Genomic DNA, 26,629 nt, shown 5'->3' with positions numbered 1-26,629 from the left:
TCTGCGTGTCTTTAAAGGCGCATACACACACCATACTGTAGCTAACAACGGGTCCGTCAGACCCTCCCGCTGGGAGGATGTTCTGCTGACAGTAGGACATGTGTACACGCTGTCAGCAGACTGATAAGACTGTTTCTGACAGAGCCGCTCAGCGCATCTGTCAGAAACAAGCTTATCAGTCTGCCGACAGCGTGTACACACGTCCTACTGTCGGCAGAATGCCCGCCCAGCGGGAGGGTCTGACAGACCCGTTGTTAGCTACAGTATGGCGTGTGTACGCGCCTTTAAAGTCCAACTTTACATCTGTGATATGGAGCAGGCTCTTCAGTTCTAATAAAGCATTTGTCCAGGCAAACCTTTTAACCTTTTAATCAGCCATACTCGTCTCACTCCCAGGAGACCAGTGGCCATAGCATAAAATGGTTAAAAAGGACCTACATAATGTAATTTTAAAATGTTATGCAGTAGTTGCGACTGCTAATGAATGAATTGAAAATTGCACAGTACTGCCTTTTGAGAGGTTAGGTGTAGCTAAGTCATCACTCTAACCACCCCTTCCAAAGAGGATGCAAGATGGGGTTGTGGCTGGCCTGACGCTTCTCTAAGTCTGCCAAGTAAAGCTTGCAGTCATGGGATGGACAGGGGCTTAAAGTCTAACTGTCCAGCATAAAATGAAAAATCCATTCTTTATTTTTATCTGGTAAACAAGTAATAAGGATGGTAACCAGGCAATCCAAAAGTTAAAAATCAGAATTACTTTTCTTGTTGATAAATGATCATTCCCCAGCTTACCTGACTCTTATGTGGTACATTGACACACAAAGGAAGTTGCAGGGCATGCTGGGTTGTCATTTTTTGCTTCTTTATTTCCCCTCAGACTTATCTAGTGCAGACTGATTGGCTGAAGCCTTTTTCCCTCCTGTTTTCCCCTTCCACACCTCTGTTCCTCTCTTATTGGACAATATTTCAAATGCTGAGACAATGCACTTTCCATTGCAGAGCTGGGTGGGAGTGCCTGGGAGGAGGGCGGGCAATGCATACACATTCAGGCAGAGGAGAGTAAGGGAGGAAATGACATCAGGATTGGCTTCAAGATAGTCACAGTTAAAATGGAGAGTCCTAAGAAGCATTTTCTCTTTTTTACTATAGAAAAATCACTAAATCAAAATGTGGACAGTGCAATACATAGGTTATGTAAGTAGAGCAAGTATTTATCTACTTATATATGTGTTTTTTTCTGAGATAGTATGGCCGACAGCTCCTCTTTAAATCATGTGAGGTGAATCTCCATGCACACACAGAACAGCATCTTGGAAAGAGATAACAGTTGGGCCGGTCCAAGCCCTGCTTAGCCAGAGATAGAAATATGGAGCCAGAGCTTCAGAACCAGAAGTGTATCTGGTAGTAATTTATATTTCTTCTATTCTATTGAGATACACTCTTCCTCTTGTACTAAGGCTAGAGCAGCTGACCCATGCTGGCTAATATCAGTAAGCAGTATAATGTTTTTCTGTTGTGCTGATGACATCACTGTTCTGTTCAAGTACACCAAGGACTCTCTGCAATATGGCTTCCGATATGCAGGAACTGAAGCTTTGCCGTACACAGCTCAAGATGTGGAGGAAATGGCAACCCTTCTCTGCATCTAGAATTGTAAGGAAAAAAAACAAAGATGTGACAAAGAGGATACAGGGGGATAGTTTTATTTAGCTCAGCTTTCAGTTCCCTTTTAGTGACATGTATCATTGAACACGGTTTTCCTTTACTTAAACTACATAGCAAGTACAAAGAAAACTGAAGCAAAAGCAGAGCAGCTCCCCAAAGCAACTAAAGCTGGCTTCGGTTGGTAAATTAAATGTTTTTTGATTGGTTGCTCTAGACAACTGCATTACTTTTGCTTCAGGTTTTTTTTATACTGGCCTTGATAAATATAGTCATGTGTATCACGGAGTGAGGTTAAATAGACTCTAAAAGCTTTATTTTTACAACTCATGCTGTTTTAAAAAATTAGTTATTAATACCAGGCATTCTATCATGTATAAAATAACACAATTGTCGTTGAAATTTCAATGCTAAAAGCAAATGGAAGTCTCACACTTGCATGTAGTGTAGCACAGTAGGTGAATTACGGTACTCAAGCAATAACAGAACAAAAATGTACCCAACTTGCCAAGTCCCACTGATCTAAGAAAGAGGAATTCAGGTTTCAATGTTCATCTCTTTAAATCCAATTTTGCATGTTGTCATTGTCGACTAGGACCCCAAGTATAAAGATAATCTTGGTGAGGCGTTGTGGCTTTCCATATGAGCTGGGATACTTTTGTATCATAGTACTAAACAAAATACATCTAAAATATAGATCTGTAATGAGATCATACATCAATCTGGGGCAAGGCTGGGTTTTAAGAGATTATAGATCTAGAGAGATATTATATGTATAAAGGCATAATTGTATCAATTAAAATTTAAAGCAAACCTCTGGGGTCTAAAGTCAATAGTATATTCCTGCACTGAATTAGTTGCAAGCCTGCTCACTATAGGCTGTACACAGGCACGGGTCTCTAGAGGGAACTGGATCATGTGTCACGGTCTCTCACAATGCTCTGCGCACTTGGCAAAGATCAAAGGCCAGGGCCCTTTTCTCTGCTCCACCTCCTCAAGAAAAGGCCCTTAGAATTTTAGCTTTTCCAAGTGGGCAGAGAGTGGGAGATCATGACATATGATCCAGTTCCCTAGACACACATGCCCGTGTACAGCCTGTAGTGAGCATGCTTGCATTTTGCCTGGCTGGCATTCATGAAGGGGAGGGCATAAAAGGCAGCAAGATGGTGGCACAAATCATTTCTTCATCTTTCTCTTCACCTTTTAAAACTATAGCATTACGAAGTGTCCATTCCTTGACTGATCAATACTAGTCGGAGAAGAGGATCCTGCCTGAGTAACATCTGCATGGCTTTATACTTCATCAAGCAGTACAAAGCTGGTAGGAGCAGCAGTGCAAGAATCTGTTGAAATCTTGTCTAATAACTACTAGTGCAAGGTGGGAGGGGAGGTAAATCATTCATATCTAGCAAATAACCCCAGTGCTGCAGGCAAACAAAAGCATACCCAGACCAGGATGTTAGAACTTGCTCAGCCAAAATGAACCATAAATGTTCAAACAAAGTGCTGGAGAAAACAAATCTTGAGAACAGTTCCTTAGGAAACACACCAATAACATCTGAAAAATAGGACTCATTTACCTGATCGATCACAAAGTGTATGACTAGCATAATTGTTCAGGCTAATAAAAACCACAAAAACAGTACAGCACTGAATCCTCGCCTCTATAGTACGTACAACCTCAGCATCTTTATTACTGCCCCACACGTCATGCCCCCCTTCCCTAGGCATACTTGTGGTCCAGCTCCTGGGTGACTACATCAGCTATAAAAACTTAACAGACACCACTGACTAAGAATACTACGTAAGCTACCTAGCAACCAAGCGTTGCACGTATAATGTGCTTATACACACTAGTGCCTGCCTGTAGTGCATGCCTGTCATAGCTGAGTAAATATAGCAGCAACTTGTGCAGATAAGTTATGAGTCATTTCATTCTGACAAGATGAGAATGCCTGAATTCTGGGAAGAAACAGGCTGCACCTAATGTCTACCCATCAAAGTCTAACATGAACAATGGCGGATGTGCAGTCATGTAGCATTTCCATCACCAAGTATGTGTCACATGCTTTTTAATCCATACTGTTCAATGGATGCTCTACACAGCTGTTCACATATTCAAAGCAGTTGCTTTATTCCTAAACAGCTGCACTGTTAGGCCCATTTTACATTGGTGAAAAGAGAGTGGTAATTTGCTGCTGTCCACATCATAGCAATAAATACCCTGAATATTCTCCACTTGTTTAAAAGGAATTCGGACTTAAAGTGGTATTAACCACTTCACCCAAAGCGGTTTTTGCGCTAACGGACAAGAGCGATTTTGACCTTTCAGTGCTCATCCCTTTCATTTGCCAATAGCTTAATCACTACTAATCACAATGAAATGATCTAAATCTGGTTTTTTTCACCACAAATTAGGCTTTTTGGGGTTGATATTTGATTTCAGTAATTACTTTTTTTTTTATGCATTTTAAAGGGAAAAATGAAAAAATACACTATTTCTCCAATTTCATCCCCTATAGTTTTAGTATAAACACTGCTATTGTACATAAAACGCACACATTTTATCTGCCTATTTGTCCTGGTTATCAAAAGATTTTAAGTATGTCCCGAGTACAAAGTATGGTGACAATATAGTATTTGGAAATAAAGGTTTATTTTTTCTTTGGTGTTTTTTTCCCCCCACTATATTCATGTGCATGTGCACAGGAACGCACGTGCACACGCACAGCGGCAGCAGCGCTGTCTGACTTATAAAAAGTCCTGGAGCCATTAAGAGGCTCTAGCAGTTCGTTTTTATAAGTCAGCTTGTCATTAAGTGGTTAAACTCAATTTTTTTCTATTGTCTAAAGCAGTGTTTCTCAACATTTTATTGGTATGTACCCATTTTAACACCCTGTCCTCGCCAAGTACCCCCTAGCATAGTTAATATTATCACAAGTACCCCTTGACAAATATATATTTAATTGTAGTACAACAGAGTAACCAAGCAGCTTAGGGTGATCCAAACTACTAGGAATGTATAGGGGGATGAAAGGAACCAAAAAGCCCTCCTACTAAAAAAGCAAAGCTTGGTGTAATTGCCTTCAATTGTAGTACATGATAATTGGTTCTAAACAATTTCCAAGCATTTACTATTGCTTTTAATTAGCTAAAATACTATTTTGGTGTTGTTTAAATAAATTGCATCATTTTCTAAAACTCTGAAGGGTTGATTCACTATAGCAAATAGTGTGCCTTATCAGAGTTATTATGCCTTATCAGAGTTAGCATACCTTATCAGAGGTTAGCGTGCCTTATCAGAGTAGCATAGTGAGCGCTACGAACATATGCCTGCTAATTGGCAATGACGAGAGCTCCACTCGTCCTGCCCTGAACCCCTGCTGGTCCAATCACCTTTTGTGTACCCACCTCTCCCTCTAGATTTTAAGCCTTTGGGCAGGGCACTCCTCCTTATGTCTCCTATCTGTTCACGCACCTCCATCACTGTACACCCATCCTATGGATCTGAATGAACTCGCCTTGCCTAATCTCCATGCTCCCATTCAGTGATGTATTCATACTGTGCTGAGAGATCTGGTTTGCATGTATTCCTGTATTGTCTTATTGCTGTATGTCACCCCTAAATAAAGTGGCGTAGCTAAGGAGTTGTGGGCTCCGATGCAAGTTTTACAATGGGGCCCCCAAGCACTCTATACATAGCAATTGATACGGCGCACCAAAACCTGACAATGGCAACTACAGTGTCAGAGGTGCAAGAAGGGGATGGGGAACAGTTTGTTAATAATTACCACTATTCAAAGTATCTATAGAAGTTATTATTATGAGCACAGGACCAATAGAGAGCTAATACTATGGGTGAGGGAGGGCCCTTCGGGGCCCTGATGCTGTGGCTACCTTTGCATTCCCTATTGCTACGCCCCTGCCTAAATATTGTCTGTAACCTTAACTAATGTCCAGTGCTGCGTAATATGTTGGCGCTTTATAAATACAATAAATAAATAAAGGACATTATCTCCACACTTTGATTGGCCCAATAGGCTGCCTGTCAAGTTTCCTGTCAAAGTGCGGAGATAATGTCCTTTAAAGTGATTGGACCCGTAGGGTCTCAGAGCAGGACGAGTGGAGGTCTCGGCATTGCCAATTAGCAGGCATACGTTTGTAGCGCTCGCTATGCTACTCTGATAAGGCACGTTTATTCTGATAAGACATGTTAACTCTGATAAGGCATGTTCACTTTGATAAGGCGTACTATTTGTTATAGTGAATCAACCCCAAAATGTCTTATTCTTGGTTAAGTATGTCAAGCCCGAGTTCCACCTGAGATACGCGTACAACACATTAAGAACCTAGGGTCTAAAGCATTGAACTCTAATTACTTAGGAGTCAATCTAATAATTTGTCTTGCAGTGACAATAATATCACTTCTCTTCAGTGAGGTGCAAATATGCATTCAAATGACATTATAGCAGTCTTGTAGTGATTCAGATTATTTTTTAACTGTGTTTAATGTATTAGAAAAAAAAATACTTTGGAGTGTAATACCACTTTTAAGAAAACTTTCACTTACCTGCGGCTTCTTCCAGCCTCAGAAGTCTATCAGGCCCTGCGCCGAAGTTCTGTTGTCCTCTAGGCCACCACTGTCCCTTCCTGGGCCGTAATCTTCTGTGCATGCGCGATTCTCGTTATCGTGCTCCCATTGCCGGGAGTGCTCTGCGCTGGCGCAGTTCAGAGAGAATTGAACTGGGCAAGCGCAGGGTACCCTCAGCAACGGTATCATGATCTTGAGAGGCAGCCTGAAGGACAGTGGAATTTGGGTGTGGGATCTGATAGACCTTAAGGGACTGGAAGAAGTCCGACGTGAGTGAAAATTTTCTTTCTTAGCTTTGCCTCATGAATCCTTTAAAGGGATATGGACAGTAAAACTACCCCTCACCTTTTAAAATATATTACTTGTTGGTTGTTGCACTGATCCTCTGCCTTTTAAATTTTTGTAAGCACCGACCCAGAACAAGTATATAGATAAGGTGTTCTGACTCCACTGGCTGCATGCTTGCTGCACGTATGTGACTCAGCTACAGGTAAAGACCTAAGAAACTGGGACGTTTGCATGTGAAATGCTTTGTCTAAAGTGCAGGTAATAAAATTACCTTTTCTTATCTAGTGTATGTGGCCATATACTGGAAGGTAAGTGGTAATTGACATGCTATTTTAAACTGATTTTAAACCCTTCATTCCTTATTGAGCATCTCCATACCAGTCTATTGTCACTGTTAGATCAGATCTCAGTAGAGTTTTGATCTAATATTGATTAAGACACTGCTGCAGCAAGCTTTCTATTGCCTAATGCATGCTATGCAGCCATTAAACGCGTATCCCTCCTGCCCACAGCCTCCGTGCTTCCATTTGCTCAGTTCAGTACAGTTCTTCACCAGTTTCCAAGCACTGCCTCATCCACGACTTCTGCTCTTTAAGTGACCTCTTCCTATCCTCCACTTTGGTCATCTCTTCACTGTCTCATATCCAGAACTTCCCATAAGCCGCTCCTTAGTCTGGAATGGCCTCCCACATCCTATTTTTTATTTACGGCAAACCATTAGAACTCATCTCTTTCAGAAAGCCTATAATATATTCTAGGACATTGCCTTCATTAACCATTTAAGTCACGCGGACGTGAGCTTCATGTCAGCAGTGGCAGCAGCCAGAGTCGCAGGGACGCGCTAGTCACGTCCCTGCAGTTTGGGGGCAGATGCCCGCGATCGCGCTGCTGCTGCTAGCAGGGAGGATTGGCTGCAGAGGACAAAAGTCCCCTGTGCCAATCCGAGCAAGTCTGTCGAGAATAAACACGGTTTTTGTTCAAAAATAGTGTTTATTCTTTACATGCAGCCGCCGCACTATCTCCCGCCCCTGATTTCCATTGGTTACCGCCACCGATCGTTAAATTTATGAATGGAAACAATATTTCTATTCATAATCTCCCCGCCGCCACTGTGATCGGAGGCTTCCGATGGAAGCCTACGTCACTTCCCCTAGTTACAATGTACAGATACATTGTATCCTATTAGCGTACAAAGTACGCTAATAGGATTTTTGCTCAGCAGGGACATCTTGTGGCCAAATAGTAAAATACACCTACTGACGTTAGGGAACAAAAAAATAATATCTATGACAAGAGGGCATATAAATTACTAACAATTAGTGATGCATGTAAAACAGAAAAAAATGCACCTTTATTTCCAAATAAAATATTGTCACCATACATTGTACTAGGGATAAAGTTTAACGTTGCAATAACCGGGACAAATGGCCAAATAAAATGTGTGGATTTTAATTATGGTAGCGTGAATTATTTCAAAACTATAATGGCTGAAAACGGAAAAATAATGCATTTTTTCATTTTTTTTCTTATTATTCCCATCATAATGCATTTAGAATAAAATAATTCTTAGCATAATGTACCACCCAAAGAAAGCCTAATTGGTGGAGGAAAAAACAAGGTATAGATCATTTCTTTGTGATAGGTAGTGATAAAGTTATTGGGGAATGAATAGGAGGAGCGCTGACAGGTGAAAATTCCTCTCGTCCATAAGTTGAAAAATATCCATGGGCTGAAATGCTTAATTGACCAAGTCATGCTTCCTGCAAAATCAGATGCAAGAACTCAGTCTACAGATATACAGCATACTCCCTAACTTAACATTTTATCCCCCCTCTATTCTTCTAGATTCTGTTTGCCACTTCTTTCTAATGATTTTACAGTTTTGCAAGAAGCGAAATTGTATCCACTTCTGTTCGAGATGGGAGCTGCTACACACTTCGGTATCACTTGCAAAAGATTACAGTGTTACTTTGTATTCCACCCACTAAGTCATTAATAGATATATTGAAGAGAACTGGACCCAGTACTGACTTTTATGGGACCACACTGCTAACAAATCCCCAGTAAGATCTTTTTACTCTTAGCATTCTGTCCCTTAGAAAGTTCTCAAACCTATACACACAGTTTCTCCTAGTCCTTGCATTTTCAGATTTTTCACCAGGCTGTTGTAGGAAGTTATAGCCAAGTTTATAAAGATTGCTTAGGGCCCTGTTTTATATTGGAAATCGCTGCACAAAATCCAAGCTATTTTGGCACAATTCCATTTGTGATTCTCGTTCAGGGAGTGATACTTGTTCTCTGAATGAAAATCATAAATACAATTGCCACATTTTCTGCTATTTAATTTCCCCTAGGCTGCAATACCGGAGCTCTGTGTGAAACTATGCTGCTGCTGTTGCTTCTATATCTCTCTGCTCTCCACTAGGCTGCTATGCTGGAGCTGTGTCTGATCACGTTTTCTACAGATTATAGTGCTGATATTTCAGCCCCGATATTTCAGCCCTCATCCCCCTATACCAAGTATGTCCAAAGGCTGTTCTGGGGGCCAAATGTGGCCTGTTAAGTCATTTCTGGTGGCCCTTGAAGCTCTCTACATTGAATTCATGCGGCCCGCAGACCATAGCTGTGGTGCCGCATGCAGTGGCCAGCAGTAGTAACAGCCAACGCTTAGCGGCTGCCACTGTGCTAACTGCACTTGGTATAACAGCAGTCAGCAAACACTTTGTTGGTTTAACTACACTAGTTTGGCCCCCTAGCACTCTCAAGAACGGCAATATGGCTCTTGGCCTAAAAAGTTTGGCCACACACTCCAAATTTTGAGGCTTGAGGATAGGTCTCTGCTCTGAGGGTCTACTAGGGCATACCCTGCTGCCGCTCAAATCCCCGGGAGCATAAAATACTATTCCCCCTTCGAGTAATCACAACTCGGAGGGAGGTGTAATTCAAGGTATAGTACGTGCACTGCGCAGTAGAACATTACTACTATGTGGAGCCTAGTTCTGTCGCTCGGTGTGGAGCACTGAAACCACCTGCTTCGCTCCTAGGAGAAGTTATGCTGAAAGAGCCCCCAAAGTCGGTATACCTTTGTACAAGAGCAGCATGCAAACCAACTGAGAATGATATGGAGGCTGCCATATTTATTTCCCTTTAAACAATACTAGTTGCTCGGCAGCCCTGCTGATCTATTGGCTGCAGTAGCGTGTGAACTGCACCAGAAACAAGCTAATCTTGTCAGATCTGACGATAATGTCAGAAACACCTGATCTGCATATGCTTGTTCAGGGTCTGTGACTAAACGTATTAGAGGCAGAGGATCAGCAGGACAGCCAGGCAACTGGTATTGCTTAAAAGATAATAAATATGGCAGCCTCCATATCCCTCTCGCTTCAGTTGTCCTTGGAAGAAAATCTGTAAAGGAAAAAAAAAAAAAGCAGGAAGCCTCTGGATCCTAATGACGCTTCCCCTGTCCTCTCCACCCTCTGGGATCCAGCGCTGGCAGCCCTTGAACACTGGCAAGGTAAGTATTTACCTACCACGATACTGTGCAGGTGCAGTGAGAGCTTTCCAATCGGGCTCGGGCAGAAATAGCCAATCCCGATCTGAGCCGCTCTGCTGCGCAGGCGCTATTTCCGCCTGTGCCTGATCGGAGAGCTCAGGTTGTGCAGGATTGCTGTAGGTTAATGTTGCAGGTGCTACTATGCCTGCTGCACCACAGCAGACATCCTTGTCATCTGTATTTTCAGGGGAGACAGCCCTGGATCCCCTGGATGGGGAAGCCTCATTAGGATCCAGGGGCTTCCCCCTCCTGAGGCAAGTACCCTCCAGGGGCTATTTTAGGTTTTTTTTTAACTGTGCAGTGTCTCTTCAATCATGTCCAAGACATTTTTATTCATCCACAGTGGTCTTTTTAGTACCTAGAATTTATGTTTGAGATGTACATAGCGATGTACATAGCACAATACTTTTATATTTCATGCCCACAGGCCGGGGCGGCTCCCCCAAGGAGCCTCAAGTCAGGGGCGAATCCCCAGTTGACCAATCCCTGATGCCAGTGAGCTGGCCCCGACCTTGTGGCCAGCGTTATATAAGCTCCACAGCAGCCTGTTTTGAACTGTTTCTTTTTTTTCTTCTTTCCTGACTCCTGCTGTAAGCCCTCAACTCTGGGCTTAAGGCCACATGCCCAGGAAAAATGGCGATGCATGGTACACCGCCACAAAACCGGGCATGCGGCGCCTTCTGGTTCCTTCACAAAGGGAGGGAACCCCTAGGCTGCTCCCCCCTCTGAGCAAGAGCTCAGAGGGTTGGAGAGCCCTTCACCCCTTGCCAGATGCTTGGGCCCTCTCTTGCCTAAAGGCACGAGAGGACCCCCATGCCCCTGGTCTTCCTCAGTGCATGGCAGAGATTAATATGGATCTATGGGATAGTGTTGTCCGGATCATGAGCGATTTGGATTTTTGATCCGAATCTCTTTTGTGAGTCGAATCATCCGGATCATCAAAATGAACAATTCGGTTCACAAAGGGGGTGGAGCCAGGAGCGGCACGCCCCCCCCTCTCAGCGGGCAGGGGGGTCCTGGAAGCAGAGCAGAGATGGATCGCTCAGTTGAAGGGGAGCCAGCCTTGCAGGGACAGGTAGATGAGAGAGGGGACATGGGTGCCATTGCCAGATATGTGTAGAGCACACGTACTGGCTGTAATGTGCTGCTCATTTTAGGCTGTCTGTTCCGTAGTTGTGCATAGTGAACAAATGGGAAAGTTTTGGCTGAGAAGCACAGCTCAGTAACTTTGCAGACAGCGTGCTGGGCTAGAGTTACAGGGCAGGCACTGTAATTGCAGTGCAATATGATCCTCCTGCACTCTGTTCTAAACAGCTGCACTTAACTTCTCCCTAAATTTATGATGAGTGTTCGAGGTGAAAAAGGACACATTGGGGGAATGCTTTCTTTCACTGTGAGACGTTTGCATTCAAAGTATACAGATGAACATATAGGTGAAATATATTTAAAGCATATGATTGCAACATGTGGGTAATGCATGCAAAAAAAAACATTTCTGCTCTCTGCTCTCCCCTCTTCGCCCACCTCCTCCCTTCTCTGTCCACTCCCTGCCCTTCTCTGTCCATCTTCTCCCCTTCTCTGTCTGTCCACCCCACTCCCCTTCTCTGTCCACTGCAGGGAAAGTCCTGTCCTGCTAGTCATTTCACCCCCGGATGCTTCCATAGTAAAATGATTCGAGATTCAGATCAAAGATCCGGATCTTTTCAATGATCCGATTCGAATCATCCGAATCATTGAAAAGATCCAGACTTCCCATCTCTACTATGGGATAGGGCTTGCACCAGTACTGTACAACAGATTATCTAAGCAGCTCGGGGTGACCCAAAACCACAAGGAAAGTATACGGGACTAATAGAGCCCGAAAAGCCCTTCTACTTAAAAAAAAAAAAAAAAAGCAATGCTTAATGTGGTATGCCTTCTTAAAACAGAAGGTACTTGCGATAATTCAGATTTAAGTGTGTAACTGTGGTTACCCACAATGCACACTGCTGAATATGTAAATTATCTCTTTATCTCATTTACTTTTAATATCTTTGCTCAGTTTACAATACTTAGCGAGTTTCTGAGCAGCTTAAACTTGACTTTTCTAATGCTGGGAATACACTATGCAATTTCCTGTCAGATAGATGGGTTAATTTTCAACAGTTCAGATCTGATTTTGATCATTTTTCTGATTGATTTTCTGATCACTTCTATACAAATCGATCAGAAAAACGATTGAAAATCAGTTCAGATGTGTCAGAAATGTATCTGACCAAAAATTCCATGGTGTATTCCCAGCATAAAATTCATGGTTTTAGTTGTCCCCTTACTCAAAAGCCTATTAAATACCAGGTCACATATTTCCATATTGTGGTTACTATTTCTGAAGTGTTCTCAAACTTTTGATACAATTTCTAGTATGACAAATGAAATGCATGAAATGTGTGAAAATCAAGCAGATCATTTCCTGTTTGGTTCAGCTACAATTCAAGTCGTTTGGTTTCGATGAAAATCTGTGACACTTACTACAGTGAGTAGAATGAATAACTTTAATATCCCAGTTAATGTCTGTGCAAGGTGGCCATTAACGATACGATTGTTTGGACAATCGATCAGAAACGATGTTATCCAATTTGATCAGAAAACTGATCGATGCGATCGAATCGGAGAATCTATTGTACAAACAATTGTATCATTAATGGCCACCTGACTCACAGGTGACCATGCCCCCCATTTTTGCTTGCAGGTTTTTCAATCTACTGCAATCATTTAAATTCATTTTCTCAATGTACAGCGCCACGGAATATGTTGGCGCTTAATAAATCAATAATAATAAATGCATTTTTTTCTTAGGTTAATGGCAATTGACATATAAACATTTTGCTTACTTACAGGTAAAGGCAAGTAAGCAGAATAAGGATAAGTACCTTTATTTAGCAAATGTTCTCAGAAAACTAAGAATAAATAGTAAACATCACTGTATAAACATACAGTACATAATAATAATAAATAATTCAGTGTATGTGATTTCCCAAAGCAAGAGCAATAGTTTGTCATATGTTGCCCTCTAGTGGTAATAGCTGGAAAGTGAGCTACTGGTATATTTTCAACAGATTTACTTGGCAAAACTAGTCAAAACAAAACAAGGGTCAAATAACTATGTAACTATGTAATTGAAAAGCTTCCCATACAAACAAATCATCTTTATTTATTCGGATGGAAAAGATGGTATGACAACAGTTTACATTTTCAATATAAATGTACTCGCAGACAAAATATCTAAATTTTCCCAGCATAAATGCACCATAAATCTTGTTCATTCTTTTCAGCTGTCACTTACAGTAGGTATAACTGTCCAACAGCTCTGAACCTATTTCCAAGAGGTTTTGGACTAGTACATCTGCTCATGGGGGAATCTTAATGATTACTTTCCAGGAAGCGCCTTTGAGGATTTGTAGTAGTCTAGGCCCCCCCTTCCTATCCCAGCCCAAGTACATCTTCCTATCCACCTTCCTTCCTAGTCATTCCTACCCCTTGTGTAAGACCTGCCTCTCTTCCTCCCAGTACTGTCTTAACTCCCCACCTTACCACCTCCCAGTACTGGTAGAACCCAGGTCACTGGTAGTACAGTGCTAATGTGTATTTTAATAATAGAAGAAGCTCCTACTGCCTCCTGCTCAAACCTGCATCAAAAGCAACTTTTCTCTTGTGGGCACTAGGTTGGCAGTCTGCCTAATGTGCCTGTTTATTCGAGACATCAGACTTTTATGACTAAGCTTGATTCAAATCCTATGCCACTGACATCGCAGGCAGCTACAGACACCTTGATGTACAAAAGTGTATTAATACTGCTGTGCACAGACAGTGCACAGCAATATTGCTGTTACTTCTGGCAGCATTTATCGTGTGATGTGCTTACGTTACAAGAAGTGCAAGAGTTGTTACAGTAATGCACATTACTAATAAGCGTTTCTGTAGCAATGCTCGCACTACTCAAGTACGATGTCTGGGCATAGCAATATTACCGCATTTTGTACATCAACCCCAAAGATCCTTATGCAAGCTTTTCTTAGGTAGGACTCCAATACTATTTGCACAGTGCACTCTACACTGGAGAGTTCAAGATGGGCAGGATAAGAGAGGCTCTATTGTGGTTTCACCTGTGTCCTCTGACCCTATGCCACAGCCAAAATGCAATGCGAGAGTGCCAGGCACTACACCACCATGGCGTAGCACAGTGGCATAGTGGTTAGCTCTCTCGCCTTGCAGCACTGGGTTCCTAGTTTGAATACCAGCCAGGGCACTATCTGCACAAGGTTTGTATGTTCTCCCAATGACTGTGTGGGTTTTCTCCAGTTCTTCCCCTCCCCCCCCCAAAATATATAGATAATTTAATTGGGTTTCCCCTTAACCACTTCAGCCTACAGCTTCGAAAATCTTATGCATCCAAGCAATGTTCACCTCCCATTCATTCGCTAATAACTTTATCGCTACTTATCAAAATTAATTGATCTATATCTCGTTTTTTCCGCCACTAATTAGGCTTTCTTTAGGTAGTACATTTTGCTAAGAGCCACTTTACTGTAAATACATTTTAACAGGAAGATTAAGATAGAAATGGAAAAAAAACATTATTTCTCAGTTTTTAGCCATTATAGTTTAAAATTAATACATGCTACAGTAATTAAAACCCATGCATTTTATGTGCCCATTTGTCCCGCTTATTACACCATTTAAATTACGTCCCTATCACAATTTATGGCGCCGATATTTTATTTAGAAATAAAGGTGCATTTTTTCAATTTGCGTCGATCACTATTTACAAGCTTATAATTTTAAAAAATGTAATAAGATACTCTCTTGACATGTATATTTAAAAAGTTCAGACCCTTAGGTAACTATTTATGTAGTTTTTTTTTTTTTAATTGTAATTTTTTTTATTATTTTTTTTAATACAAAAATGTATTTGGGTAATTTTAGTTTGGGAGGTAAATAGCCATTTTTAGATGTAAAATAATGTATTTTTTATTCAATACAGGTATGTGGGTGCAGTTTACTATTTGGCCACAAGATGGCCACATTCAAAAAGTTCCTAGATGCGAACGATGTCGCATCTAGGAACTAAAATGAAGAGAAGTTGTTTCCTGGGGGCAGAAATACCACGCTCTCTGATGAGAAAGCGTCGGTATTTCTGCCGGGGACTTGGATCGGTGAATGGGAATTATATTCCCATTCACTGATCGGGGGGGGGGCAGCGGGAGGTAGCGGGGGCGCGCGCGGGCGCGCGCCCGATCGCGCGCAACACACGGCTGCAGCATCACTGCCTATCTGGACGGATATATGCGTCCAGATATGGCGAAGTGGTTAATTGGCCCTACACTACTATACGTATACAACACAATACATACATAGACATATGACTACGGTAGGGATTAGATTGTATGCCCCTCTGAGGGACAGTTCAGTGACAAGACAATATACTCTGTACAACACTGCGAAATATGTCGGCGCTGTATAAATAATAATAATCAAACAGTTCATACAGTAGGTCTTAAGGGGCCCATACACCTAACTATTTTCCCGGCGATATACAGCAGATTCGATCACTGTGATCGAATCTGCTGTGAAATCGTCGCGCAAACGCTGACAGAACAATCGATTTCCGTCCGAAATCAATGGTTCCTGTCGATCCGTCCGTGCGGAAGATTTTTCTCGATCGCCGGCGGGTCGGGAGTGTGTCGATAGCGGCATTTCGAATGCCCGACGACCGTCGCAATACAGCGGCAATAAATTACCTGTTCCGGCCGGCGTGACTCCCCCGGTCTCCGCTGTCTTCTTCTCCGCTCCGGGCTCCAGCTTTACTGAACTTCCTGTCCCGGCAGGAAGTTTAAACAGTAGAGAGCCCTCTACTGTTTAAACTTCCCCTGGACTGGAATTGAGTCACAATCTGTTTGCAGTAAAGGCAGCCATACGATCCCTCTCTGATCAGATTCGATCAGAGAGGGATCTATCTGTTGGTCGAATCTGATGGCAAATCGACCAGTGTATGGCCACCTTTACACTGAAAACCACTTTCTAAATGCTTACCACTAGCAGCACCACTCCCTATTATTTTAGTGGGAGCAGATGAAACTAGTGCAGCAGTGCACCATTCAGTTCCTGTCAGTAAATGAGCATCCTGCTACACACCCAGGCCTGTGCGGTGCAGTTTATTAATGTGCACATCCCAACACTGCCCCAGTGATTATCAACCAGAAAGTACAAACTATACACAGATAATGGGGGACTTACGCTTGTGTCTCTTGCAATCCTCTTTAATAATGTTCAGAGTTAATTTGAATAATTCTTTGTCATAATCTGTTACCTGGAAAACGAACAAAAGACAGTTAGGACCCATTCACACTTAAGCTTTAAATACACACACTAAAAACAGACATACAGTTTAAAATTTGCTTCTACGGTATATGGGAAAGTGCGAGTTTAAATGCTGAGGTGATTTCATACCTTAGTGATGAAAACAAGGTATTTCATTTCCAAGCATTTATATTCAATTCAATTCAACTAATAACTTTTTAGCTGCTTAGTCTGCCAACGCAGAACGTACACTTCGGGCATGCAACCACATTTATGAATATTTTTATAAAAAGCCTATCAATATGTTCCCTGACCCTTTACTTACCCTTTACTTAATCTTTAAATTTAGGTTTTAAGGACCTGCGCACTTAAGCATGTCTGGAGTAAATTCCAGAAGATACTTCAAAGTTAAGAACACAGTTATATATTAATTCATTGTGTTAATTATACTGTTATGAGCTCGGTCACTTTACCTGTACTTAGTTAAAAGGTTAGGTGTTAAAATTGACCAATCATTGGCCAATCAAATTTGGATGTGTGTTCAAACCCTTACTTGGTAATCAAAACAAGGTCATAGATGAAAAAAAAACAAAAACCTAAAATAAGACATACCATTGGTATAATAGTAAAAATCTGCTGTCTTAAAGCAGCACATCCTATACTGTGGTAATGTGTAGAAATATGTAGAAACATTGCTTTAGAATGATCAGCCAAACATATAGTCACTACTTACATGGTAAACGTCTTTGCTTTGGTCCTTCTGGTAAACGATTCCTTGCTCTTGTAGTATATTTATGGCTTCTTTGAATATACTGTGAATTTCCCTGGATGTGGAAGCAATATTTGGGCAATCCTGTAAAACAGACAAAGCAGGTGTGACATACAGTGATACTAACCAGTTTAATACAAGGAAGTGCAGTGTACATGGCTTTAGGTGCATTGTATAGAGCCTTACCAGTCTCCCTAAAGTACTGTGAGCGTAACTTTGCAGTCAGGACTTTGCCTCAGTGGAGTTCTGCCACAGAAGTGATTGTGCTCACACCCCTGACCACATGACACCAGAGGATGGGTAGAACTTTCATTGACGTATCTGTGCCCCCCCCCCCCCCCCCCTTCAAAATACATGACAGTAAGCTAGCCTCTGCTTCAGTGCAGGGGTGGCGTATGGTCAGTTGTGGGTGTGACTACACTTCTGCACAAGGAAGTGGAAGAGAAGGTGACAAAATAATGGACAACATCTCTTTTGAAATGAATGAAGGGGGGGGGGGGGGGGTATGTGGCAGAGGCCAGAGTACATTCACATTGGAAAGGTGGCCAGCCTAACACTCTGATTCCCTCACTGTGACATCTGCTGGGTGCAACTGAGCAGCAATTGAACATGTAGAGGAAGGAAAGGTAAGGAATGTTAAGGAAAGCTGTGTCTATTGCAGCCTTACTGTTATTTAATATTAGGGGTCCAAGTTCCGGTATGCTTTAAGGCAGCTTTAGCTCTTTATTCAAGACTAAACAGGATATCTTTCATTCGAAAAAAAAGAGTATTAATAGCCTTCACTACAAAAGCATGCGTGAACATTGTTCCCATTTTAAGTGTGAAAGAAGAAAATAGCAGGGATGACACAAGTCTTGGAACACAGCTCTGAGCAGCAGAGATAAAGGCCTCAAATTCACATAAACACCTCTGCACTGGAGAGTGGCCTTTTAGCAGCTGCGAGTAAGCAGGGCACGCTTTCCAGTTCCTGCTGGTAGAAGTTGCCAATCTTGTCCGCCTTCAAAAAATCCATTATTTTCTCGCTGAGTATCGCAACGAGACTGGACTGCTGCTCTCTGTAAAGAATGGGACAATTAGCCTTGAAAACAACAGTTTAAATCAGTTTGACACACACACACACACACACACACACACACACACACACACACACACACACACACACACACACACACACACACACACACACTAGGCACACACACACTAGGCACACATACACACACTAGGCACACATACACACACAGTAGCCACACACACTAGCCACACACACTTTAGGAGTAAACCATCCTGAAACTTTTCAGGAAATGACCATGTCTTCACAAAACAATCATCTGTAGCATTTCCAGTGTTGGCTACACCCATAGCACGCTGGATTCAATAAAACAATAGTATTTATGAAAAACGGAACTGACATGTCCTGCAAGATCATTTTTTAAAAAAAATTATTTGATATCAGCTAATGCAGTGGCATAGCTAGAGATCATGGGGCCCCATAGCAAAACTTTCATGGGGCTCTCAGATGTAGGGACTGTTAAGCAATGCCACCTGCAGCTACCCTATGGATAGAAGTTAATTGGGCAATTTACATGCTCATGTGATCTAAACTACATGTAGTCCATGGGCACTGAGACAAAGTCAGAGGTTGGAGAAACACAGGGAAGTTTGAAGTCTGCATAACTGTATGCCCATGGCAATGTCTGGTGGAGATTGGCCTCTGCAGTGGTGAATAATAAACCTTAATGATAGGACTAGGGCTGGACAGATTAAAGTGGAACTTCAGCCTAAACAAACATACTGTCATTAAGTTACATTAGTTATATTAATTAAAATAGATAGGTAATATAATCTCTTACCCACCCTGTTTTAAAAGAACAGGCAAAGGTTTGTGATTTAATGAAGGCAGCCATCTTTTTGGTTGAAAGGAGGTGACAGAGAACATGAGACAGTTCCAACTGTCCTGTGTCCTGATCACCCCTCCCAGCTGCTAGGCAATGAGAACAACATCAGAAATCCCATCATGCTTTGCACAGCATCAGGGGAAAAATGCCCGGGCAGTTTTCTTTGATAGGGCGGAGCTTAGCTTCTAAGCAGCTAAAAATTAGGCTTGGGTATGAAAAACAAAGTTCTGATGCTGTGAACCTGTTAAAGAAACACCAATTCTTTTCAGTGCTGCTGAGCAGATTTTTAGTCTGGAGGTTCACTCTAAGTATACTAGTCTCCCGCAGGCACTGCTACTAACTTCTGTAGTCATTAGGGCAGGGTGAATGTACAAGCAAACTTGACAATATAAGTTTACTTGTCTTCTAAGTTGGTTCAACCCCACTTTATGATTTTGTTAGTACTGCTGAGATTTCATTCACCTGATCCGAGAAATAGAATCTGGATGAATGTTTGTAGTTGGAAAGGGGTCAGTTTCTTATTTTCCAGTGCTTTATTGTGTCCCTGGCCTTATATGACAACATCCACAAGTGCATGGTGTCCTGTCCTCTTTGTGTGTGGCAGGAGAATAGGATGCTTGGTGATAAGAATCTTCACACCAACAAAGCCAAACAGAAGGCCTGGAGACAAGGAAGAGGAAATGTTCAGGCACTTACACACTTGCTTCCTGTGTGCCCACAAAGCCACAAGATGATGTAAGCACGTTTTGTGATCTGTCCTCATTTAGCCGAAAAGCAGATATTCTCACAAAGTCTTGTTTTAGAACCTACTTTATTAATAAAGTTATTTTATTGCCTGTATTTCTCAGCACTGACATTGTATTCAACTAAAAACCTCACCTGCTATACCTCTATGTTCTAATCCTGGGGAGTAGCCCCATCTAGTGCTTCCTTACAGGAACAGCAAGATATTAATGTGACGATCAAGCCACAGCATGTATTTTCATTTTGTACAGAATGGGGCAAATCTAGGGCATCTGCTAGATTTTCACTGCTGTCCGTGCCCCCCACAAAGGAAGTTCCTGTCCAATTTCTGTTCAGGTAATTGAGATTACCTAGACAGAAAGTAAAAAGAAATCTGCTTGATGGGACCAAATAAATCAATAAAGACTTTTTGTAGTAATATGAGCTGCTCAGAAAGCTCCAGTAGCATTACCGTTCTAGCCAGCTAAAATCTACTTCCTGTGAATGTAAAAGTGGTAGACTTACAAGCCCCTCTGGGATGGATCTTTCAAGTGATCTGGGACAACAAAAGGTTTGTCATAGACGTGTCTGTAAAGGTAAGGCAGTTCCAGCATCCTCGAGATCTGAATATCAAGTGTGGGATCCTCCACTTTATCTAAAACAAAACGCATTTGTAAAGACAAAAGATAATTATCTTTTAAGTGTAACATGTCATAAGACTTACTCTTGCTATTTTTTAATTTTTTTGTTGTATTTGATTCTTCCATCCTATAGCTTCACTGGCATGAAGGGTCATGGTGATGACAGTGGATGTAGCTGCTGCTTCCTTTTTTGGCAGTTGGAAACAGCTGTAAACAGCTATTTCCCACAATGCAACGAGGTTCACAGACAGGAGTTACTCTTGCTATTTTAAATTTTTTTGTTGTCTTTGATTCTCCCATCCTATAGCTTCACTGCCATAAAGGGTCCTACGCACGGTAGACCAAACTCGGTCGAGGTGCCAATAATGACCACTTTTGCCAAGAGTCTAGCATCCCTGATGCCTAGGTCAGCAATCGATTTGGCCGAGAAATTTGTTCTCCCCTCTCACTCCTCCCGCCACATTACGCCACAGCTCTGCTGCTCCACCTCTCCACATAGAAACAGAACACGCCGCTAGCATGCAAGCTAACAACACGTCTGTACAGTGTCTGCCCTGCAATTTCGCCTGAGGTTTCAGGTATCGATCTCTGACAGGTAACGTTCATCGTAAAGGGTGTACTGTATTCTACCCTTAAACTGAACTTGAACTGACACGCTATAACTAACAGTTTAATAGTTAAATTGAAACTCTAGTGAAAATAATGTAATAAAAAAAAGTGCTTCATTTTTACAATAATTATGTATAAATGATTTAGTCAGTGTTTGCCCATTGTAAAATCTTTCCTCTGCCTGATTTGATTTACATTCTGACATTTATCACATGGTGACATTTTTACTGCTAGCAGGTGATGTCAATGGAAGTAGCTGTTGCTTGCTTTTTTTGGCAGTTGGAAACAGCTGAAAACAGCTATTTCCAACAATGCAACAAGGTTCACAGACAGGAAACTGCCAGGACCATGGTTCTCAGTTTCCTGTGGGAGGGGTTTCACTACAATAGCAGCCATACAGAGCCCCCTGATGATCCGTTTGTGAAAAGGAATAGATTCTCATGTAAAAGGGGGTATCAGCTACTGATTGGGATGAAGTTCAATTGTTGGTTACGGTTTTTCTTTAAATGTAGTTTACTTACCCCTCCCAAAAGTGTCTCTGTAAATAAACATTGTACACATCCATCTCATTGCCTAATATCAATATCTGCCCAGTAGTAGTTTGAATTGATCCACCAGTTGGATCAGGCAGGATATCTGATGCTCATTGTTGTTGTTTTGGCTACAGATTGTTGTCCGATATGGGGATATCTATCATTCAGACATTTAAAATTACATTTATCTGACGAGTGTAAATAGCATGAGGTATTGGAGGTGCTTGCTATACCCCTGTGTTATATGCTATGGCAACTGCACAGATGCAAAACCTGGAGGATTTACAGGCTTACAGAACAAAGCTAAGGCCCCTCAATTCCACACTGGCTGTTGGATAAGAGATGACATCACTCTTGTTTACATCTAAAGGAACTACCCCCTGGCTTAGTCTGGCAGGAGATTACGTCACTTTGATTGCAACTGTCAGTGTGGATTGGATGGGCCGTAGGCCACATTGGATAGATATCTGTAAACAGACATCCAAGGTAGGTGGTCCAATTTAATTTTTAATTCAATTAAGGGTGAAAAAGTTGAACTGTGTTTATGTGCGCAAGTATGCTTTCAAACTCAGCAAAGATCAACTAGACAACACTCTGCCAATGAGATGCAAGTGAAGATGTAGATGATGCGTCAGAAATGTCAACTAACACAAACCTTGGGAAAACAAAACCTCAAACATTTCAATTAAAAAAATGAAATGCTTCTTACAGAAAGCTGAAGCCACCACCTCTCTCTGCTGTCTGAAAACTTTGATGTAACCGCGAACACGGACAACATCGCCAATTTCCATCTTGGCTCCTTTGCTGTCTTGGCTGTACAATTCCTGCACTAATCCTTCGAGGTCTTTCGCTCCTGATGTGCTTCTGTGAACCGCTGCAAACAAATGCACAAGATCAAAGATTAGACTACTACGCTTGGACAACATTAGTGATTCAAAAGCAAAACAGATCTGTGACCTGACTTTACCCTGGAATTAAAGTGATACTTTCATATCTGTGGTTTTCACACCTTAAAGTGAAGCAAAAAAAAACATAAAACGTATGATATAATGCATTGTATGTGTAGTACAAATAATTCACAGAACATTAGTAGCAAAGAAAAGAGTCCCATTTTTTATTTCAGTTACCAGTACATAGCTTTTTTTTATAGCATTGCATCATTCTGTAATATTTGCAGTTTACAAACTACACTCTGTATTTTAAACCATGAAACAGAGCAGAGTGAATGACCATTTGACCTTTCCTGCAGTAAGAGCCCATTTCCACTACACGCAGTGCAATGCGGCTACATAGCCGCATTGCACCACGGCAGAACTGTAACCAAAACATGGCAATGAAACCGTTTCCATTGCATGCTGGTTATCCGGAGCAGTGCTGCAGATCATTGCACGCCCGCATCCACCCCCATTCAGGGGTGCGGAAGTGAAGCGAACGGGAGCGGAAGTGATGCGTAGCCACATCACATCCCTTCGGCTCAAATTCGCAAATGGGAATGGGCCCCTAAACCTCAAACAAACAAGAAACCGTGAGAGACAGGTTGAGATAAGTACTTCAGAAAATAGCACTGTAGCCGACCAAGCTTGGACGAAGAGCTCAGAAAAGCTCTTTTGCATAGAAGTTTCTTAACTCTTCCTGTACTGGAAACAATATGAGACTCATATCTGTGCTGCTAATGTTCTATTTCTTAGCTATACTACTCATACAGATCATTAAATCATAAGTTTACTTTCACTTCAGATTTCCTTTAAAGTAAACTCCTTAAGGTGTTGGTAGACATGTTGTTGGCTGAAGTTACAGCCGTTGCCTAGAATACTTTGCATCAAGTTCACATACAGTGATGGGGCAGTTTTAATCAGATGCTAGCTGGGCCATAGCGGGGCCCATAATTTTCCTAACTTATTCACTGCCTTTTTCCTTTTCTTTGATTGCAATCGTGCACTATGTGACCCTGACACACCTGCCCTTGTATTGCCAGTGCTCAGAGAAGGGGTATGAGAAGTATGTAGTGTGAGAACGTATTGTACACAGATTTTTTGATTAATGATAAGCATCTTTTCCAAACAAGAGCACAGTAATATAGAAACCACTGTAGCAGCTATTCAGCTCAGTAGCAGCAAGGCCATAACCTGTTTGCAACAGTTATCATTTTTATAATTAACTCTACAGTGTGAATGCTAGATAGATGTAGACTGAAACATGTAATTTGCTCCCCCCCACACACAAACACTTAAAGAGACACTGAAGCGAAAACAAAATTATGATATAATTAAGTGGTTGTGTAGTATGAATAATTACTAGAACATGAGTAGCAAAGAAAATATTCTCATATTTTTATTTTCAGTTATAAAGTGTTTTTTTACAACATTGCATCATTCTCTAATATTTGCAGTTTACACACTACTCAACATTCTAAATGATTTTACAGAGCGGGCCAGTGAACTATTGACCTGTCCTTTGCAGAGAAAAAGAAAACACAGTGACTGACAGTTGAGATAACAAGTTTCAGAAGACAGACCTCTCTGCAACTTTGAAAGTTGTGGAGCTCAATTGCTCTTCTGCATAGATAACAACTGGAGTTTCTTAACTCTTCCTGTACTGGAAACAATATTAGGCTTATGTCTCTGCTCCTAATGTTTTATTCCTTAGCTGTACTTCACATACAAATCATTATATCATAATTTTTTTCCCCGCTTATACATACATGACTCCCCTGCAGTGAGGCATGGCACCCACTGGCAGTGCTTTTCTACGAGCTTCTGATTTGAAAAGCTCTTGCTAATGTAATGCAAGGGGGATAATTTTTTTTTAAATCACCTCCCTCATGAAAGATTACATTAGCAAGAGCATTACAAATCACAAGTGCTTAGAAAAGCACTGCTAGTGGGTCCCAGGCCTTATTTACAGTGAAGACATGTCATGTTGGGACTACCGGTGAGGTTTCCATCAGCTTCTAAATGAAGGCTGCCATATCATTGCAGCACCTTGACCTCCCCCATCACCCTGGGGAGATGGTGTGTCACAAGCCATAATCACCCTTCCCTTTGCTATCCAATGGAGGGGTGTTGCGGCTGTTACAGCCACTAATCCATCCTTTCCATATGCACGCTTTTAGCCGCACTTAGGGAAACCCAATTGCAGGGACTTCAGACAGTACACAGACTGCACTGCTATGGAAACGCAGAGCATGGTTGCCTGCATTTTGGCCCGTTTCCACCCGCGAGCCCATTCATTATAATAAATGGAATTGCAAGCACCGCCCCCAGGAAATCACGTGCAAGGCAGAGCCGTACAGCTCTGCATTGAATATGGAAACAAGCCCTAACTAGTGACTGGTGAACTGCATGGCTACAATGGACTGTATGTAAATGAAACAAGGGTAATCTTCCTAAAAGACGGCTTCTCCATTTTCATTCTGAAAAAGACAAGACAAAAATTAGCTAGTCATTTTTGTCTTGCTGTCTTTTTTGGATGAAGTGCTTTTTGGCATCATGCAAATTACCCAAGTTTTAGTTACATTTGTCCGTTCAGACTAGAACACCTGTTATCCACCATGACCTCTTGCAGGACTGGGCAAAAAAACAAACCCAAAATTTGAATTCTACAGGTTTTTGAGGCTGCAGCTCCTTAACATCACTATCTAAGCAAAGTAGCCCGCTCCCCACATGGACCCATCACTGGGACTCTATACCTTTGACAGTGTAGCGTTGTAGCTACTAAATAACTGTAAGGTAAGGAGGAGCATCCCAAAAGCTTGATATCCCTGAACACTCAGTCAAATAATAATCTTAACGGTGAATAATCTTGTGCCCACCTCTCTTCTCTACAAAGTGCTACTGAATGGTCAAAGTCCTCTGCTCCTCCTGTGTACTTCTCAAGGCTCGTACACACATCCAACAAAGTGCACGACCAACCTCACAACAAACTGTTGTCACAACAACTATTCTCCGCACACCGACCAACTAAACAACCAACTTATTTAAAGAGACTCAGAGACGAACATCATAATAGATTTATACATAACTCCAGCCCCATCTGCATGGATTGCTCCCACGACGCTGTCCTCAGCCTTCTCAATCGCCGGTACCGGGTCTCGTCACTTTGGCCAGTCAATGCAGGCGCAATGCGCTCCCTCCGTACTGCGCAGGTGCATGCATTAAGTAGGCGCCGGCGAGACGGAGGGAGTCGCTGTGCATACGGAAAACTGGTGGACGGCGGCGTGGGAGCGATCCATGCGGATGGGGCTGCAGGAAGCAGCAGAAATGTTTAAGTCTATTATCATGTTTGTCTCTGAGTTCCGTCTCTAGTTCCCTTTAAATATTACATGCACAAAAATTATGTTAAGAAAAATACTGCACGTACAAGAAAGACGACAAACTGCACGACATGGCCACATTCAAACCAACAATGTAATTCAAACAGCGTTGCACATGTGGCCAACTCCATGATATCAGCCCAACAGTTGTGCGAGTCCATCCGTCAGATGGATTGAGCAAACTACCAGCTATCAGTTGGCCGTCTTGTCATTTGCCACTCTTGTCATTTGCCACACACACACACAACAAAATTGGATGATTTGCTTGAGCGTGAGTATGGGCCGTAGGTTAAGCAGGTTTATGTGCACTGCCTATTTATTATACTGCACTGCTTAATATACTGGTATTTAATTAATAAAATCTGTTAATTCAGTGAAGTTAGTGGACCAGTAGGGAGGTATAGAGAAGAGCATTCAACAATAAAGCTATGTTGCACATTGTACAACTCACATCACTAACTATCCCTCAGGAGGGGTCACTATCTAATGCAGGGAATACACCATGAGATTGTTTGGTAGATAGATGGTTCGATAGATAATTTCCGACATGTCCGATCTGATTTTCGATCTTTTTTTAATCGATTTCTCATAGATGTGAATGGAAATCGATTGGAAAATTTATTTGCCAGTAAATCTGCTGAGAAATCTCATTGTGTATTCCCAGCATAATGTCTCTGCTATAGTCTGGGGACATTTTGGGGGCAGCCAGTTAAC

The 26,629-nt window shown here is 41.9% G+C and overlaps 1 protein-coding gene across 6 annotated transcripts in view; it reads right to left on the bottom strand.

The window, feature by feature from the left end:
- Positions 1 to 262: 262 nt before the first annotated feature.
- Positions 263 to 26,629, bottom strand: part of STN1 (STN1 subunit of CST complex) — a 114,900-nt gene continuing 88,533 nt past the window's right edge. For all 6 annotated transcript variants that reach the window (XM_068256720.1, XM_068256722.1, XM_068256719.1 and 3 more), the window contains 6 exons: positions 22,313 to 22,477; positions 20,346 to 20,475; positions 18,110 to 18,257; positions 17,167 to 17,286; positions 16,371 to 16,443; positions 263 to 1,645 (listed from right to left, as the gene is read on the bottom strand). In XM_068256720.1, coding sequence (XP_068112821.1) covers positions 1,488 to 1,645; positions 16,371 to 16,443; positions 17,167 to 17,286; positions 18,110 to 18,257; positions 20,346 to 20,475; positions 22,313 to 22,477 — 794 coding nt within the window. In that variant the 3' untranslated portion in view covers positions 263 to 1,487. The remainder of the gene's footprint in view (positions 1,646 to 16,370; positions 16,444 to 17,166; positions 17,287 to 18,109; positions 18,258 to 20,345; positions 20,476 to 22,312; positions 22,478 to 26,629) is intronic.

The sequence above is a fragment of the Hyperolius riggenbachi genome, chromosome 10 (genome assembly GCF_040937935.1).
Source record: "Hyperolius riggenbachi isolate aHypRig1 chromosome 10, aHypRig1.pri, whole genome shotgun sequence".
Classification (NCBI taxonomy): domain Eukaryota; kingdom Metazoa; phylum Chordata; class Amphibia; order Anura; family Hyperoliidae; genus Hyperolius; species Hyperolius riggenbachi.
Note: the sequence above shows the minus strand (reverse complement) of the source record. Positions and strands in the feature narration are given on the sequence as shown.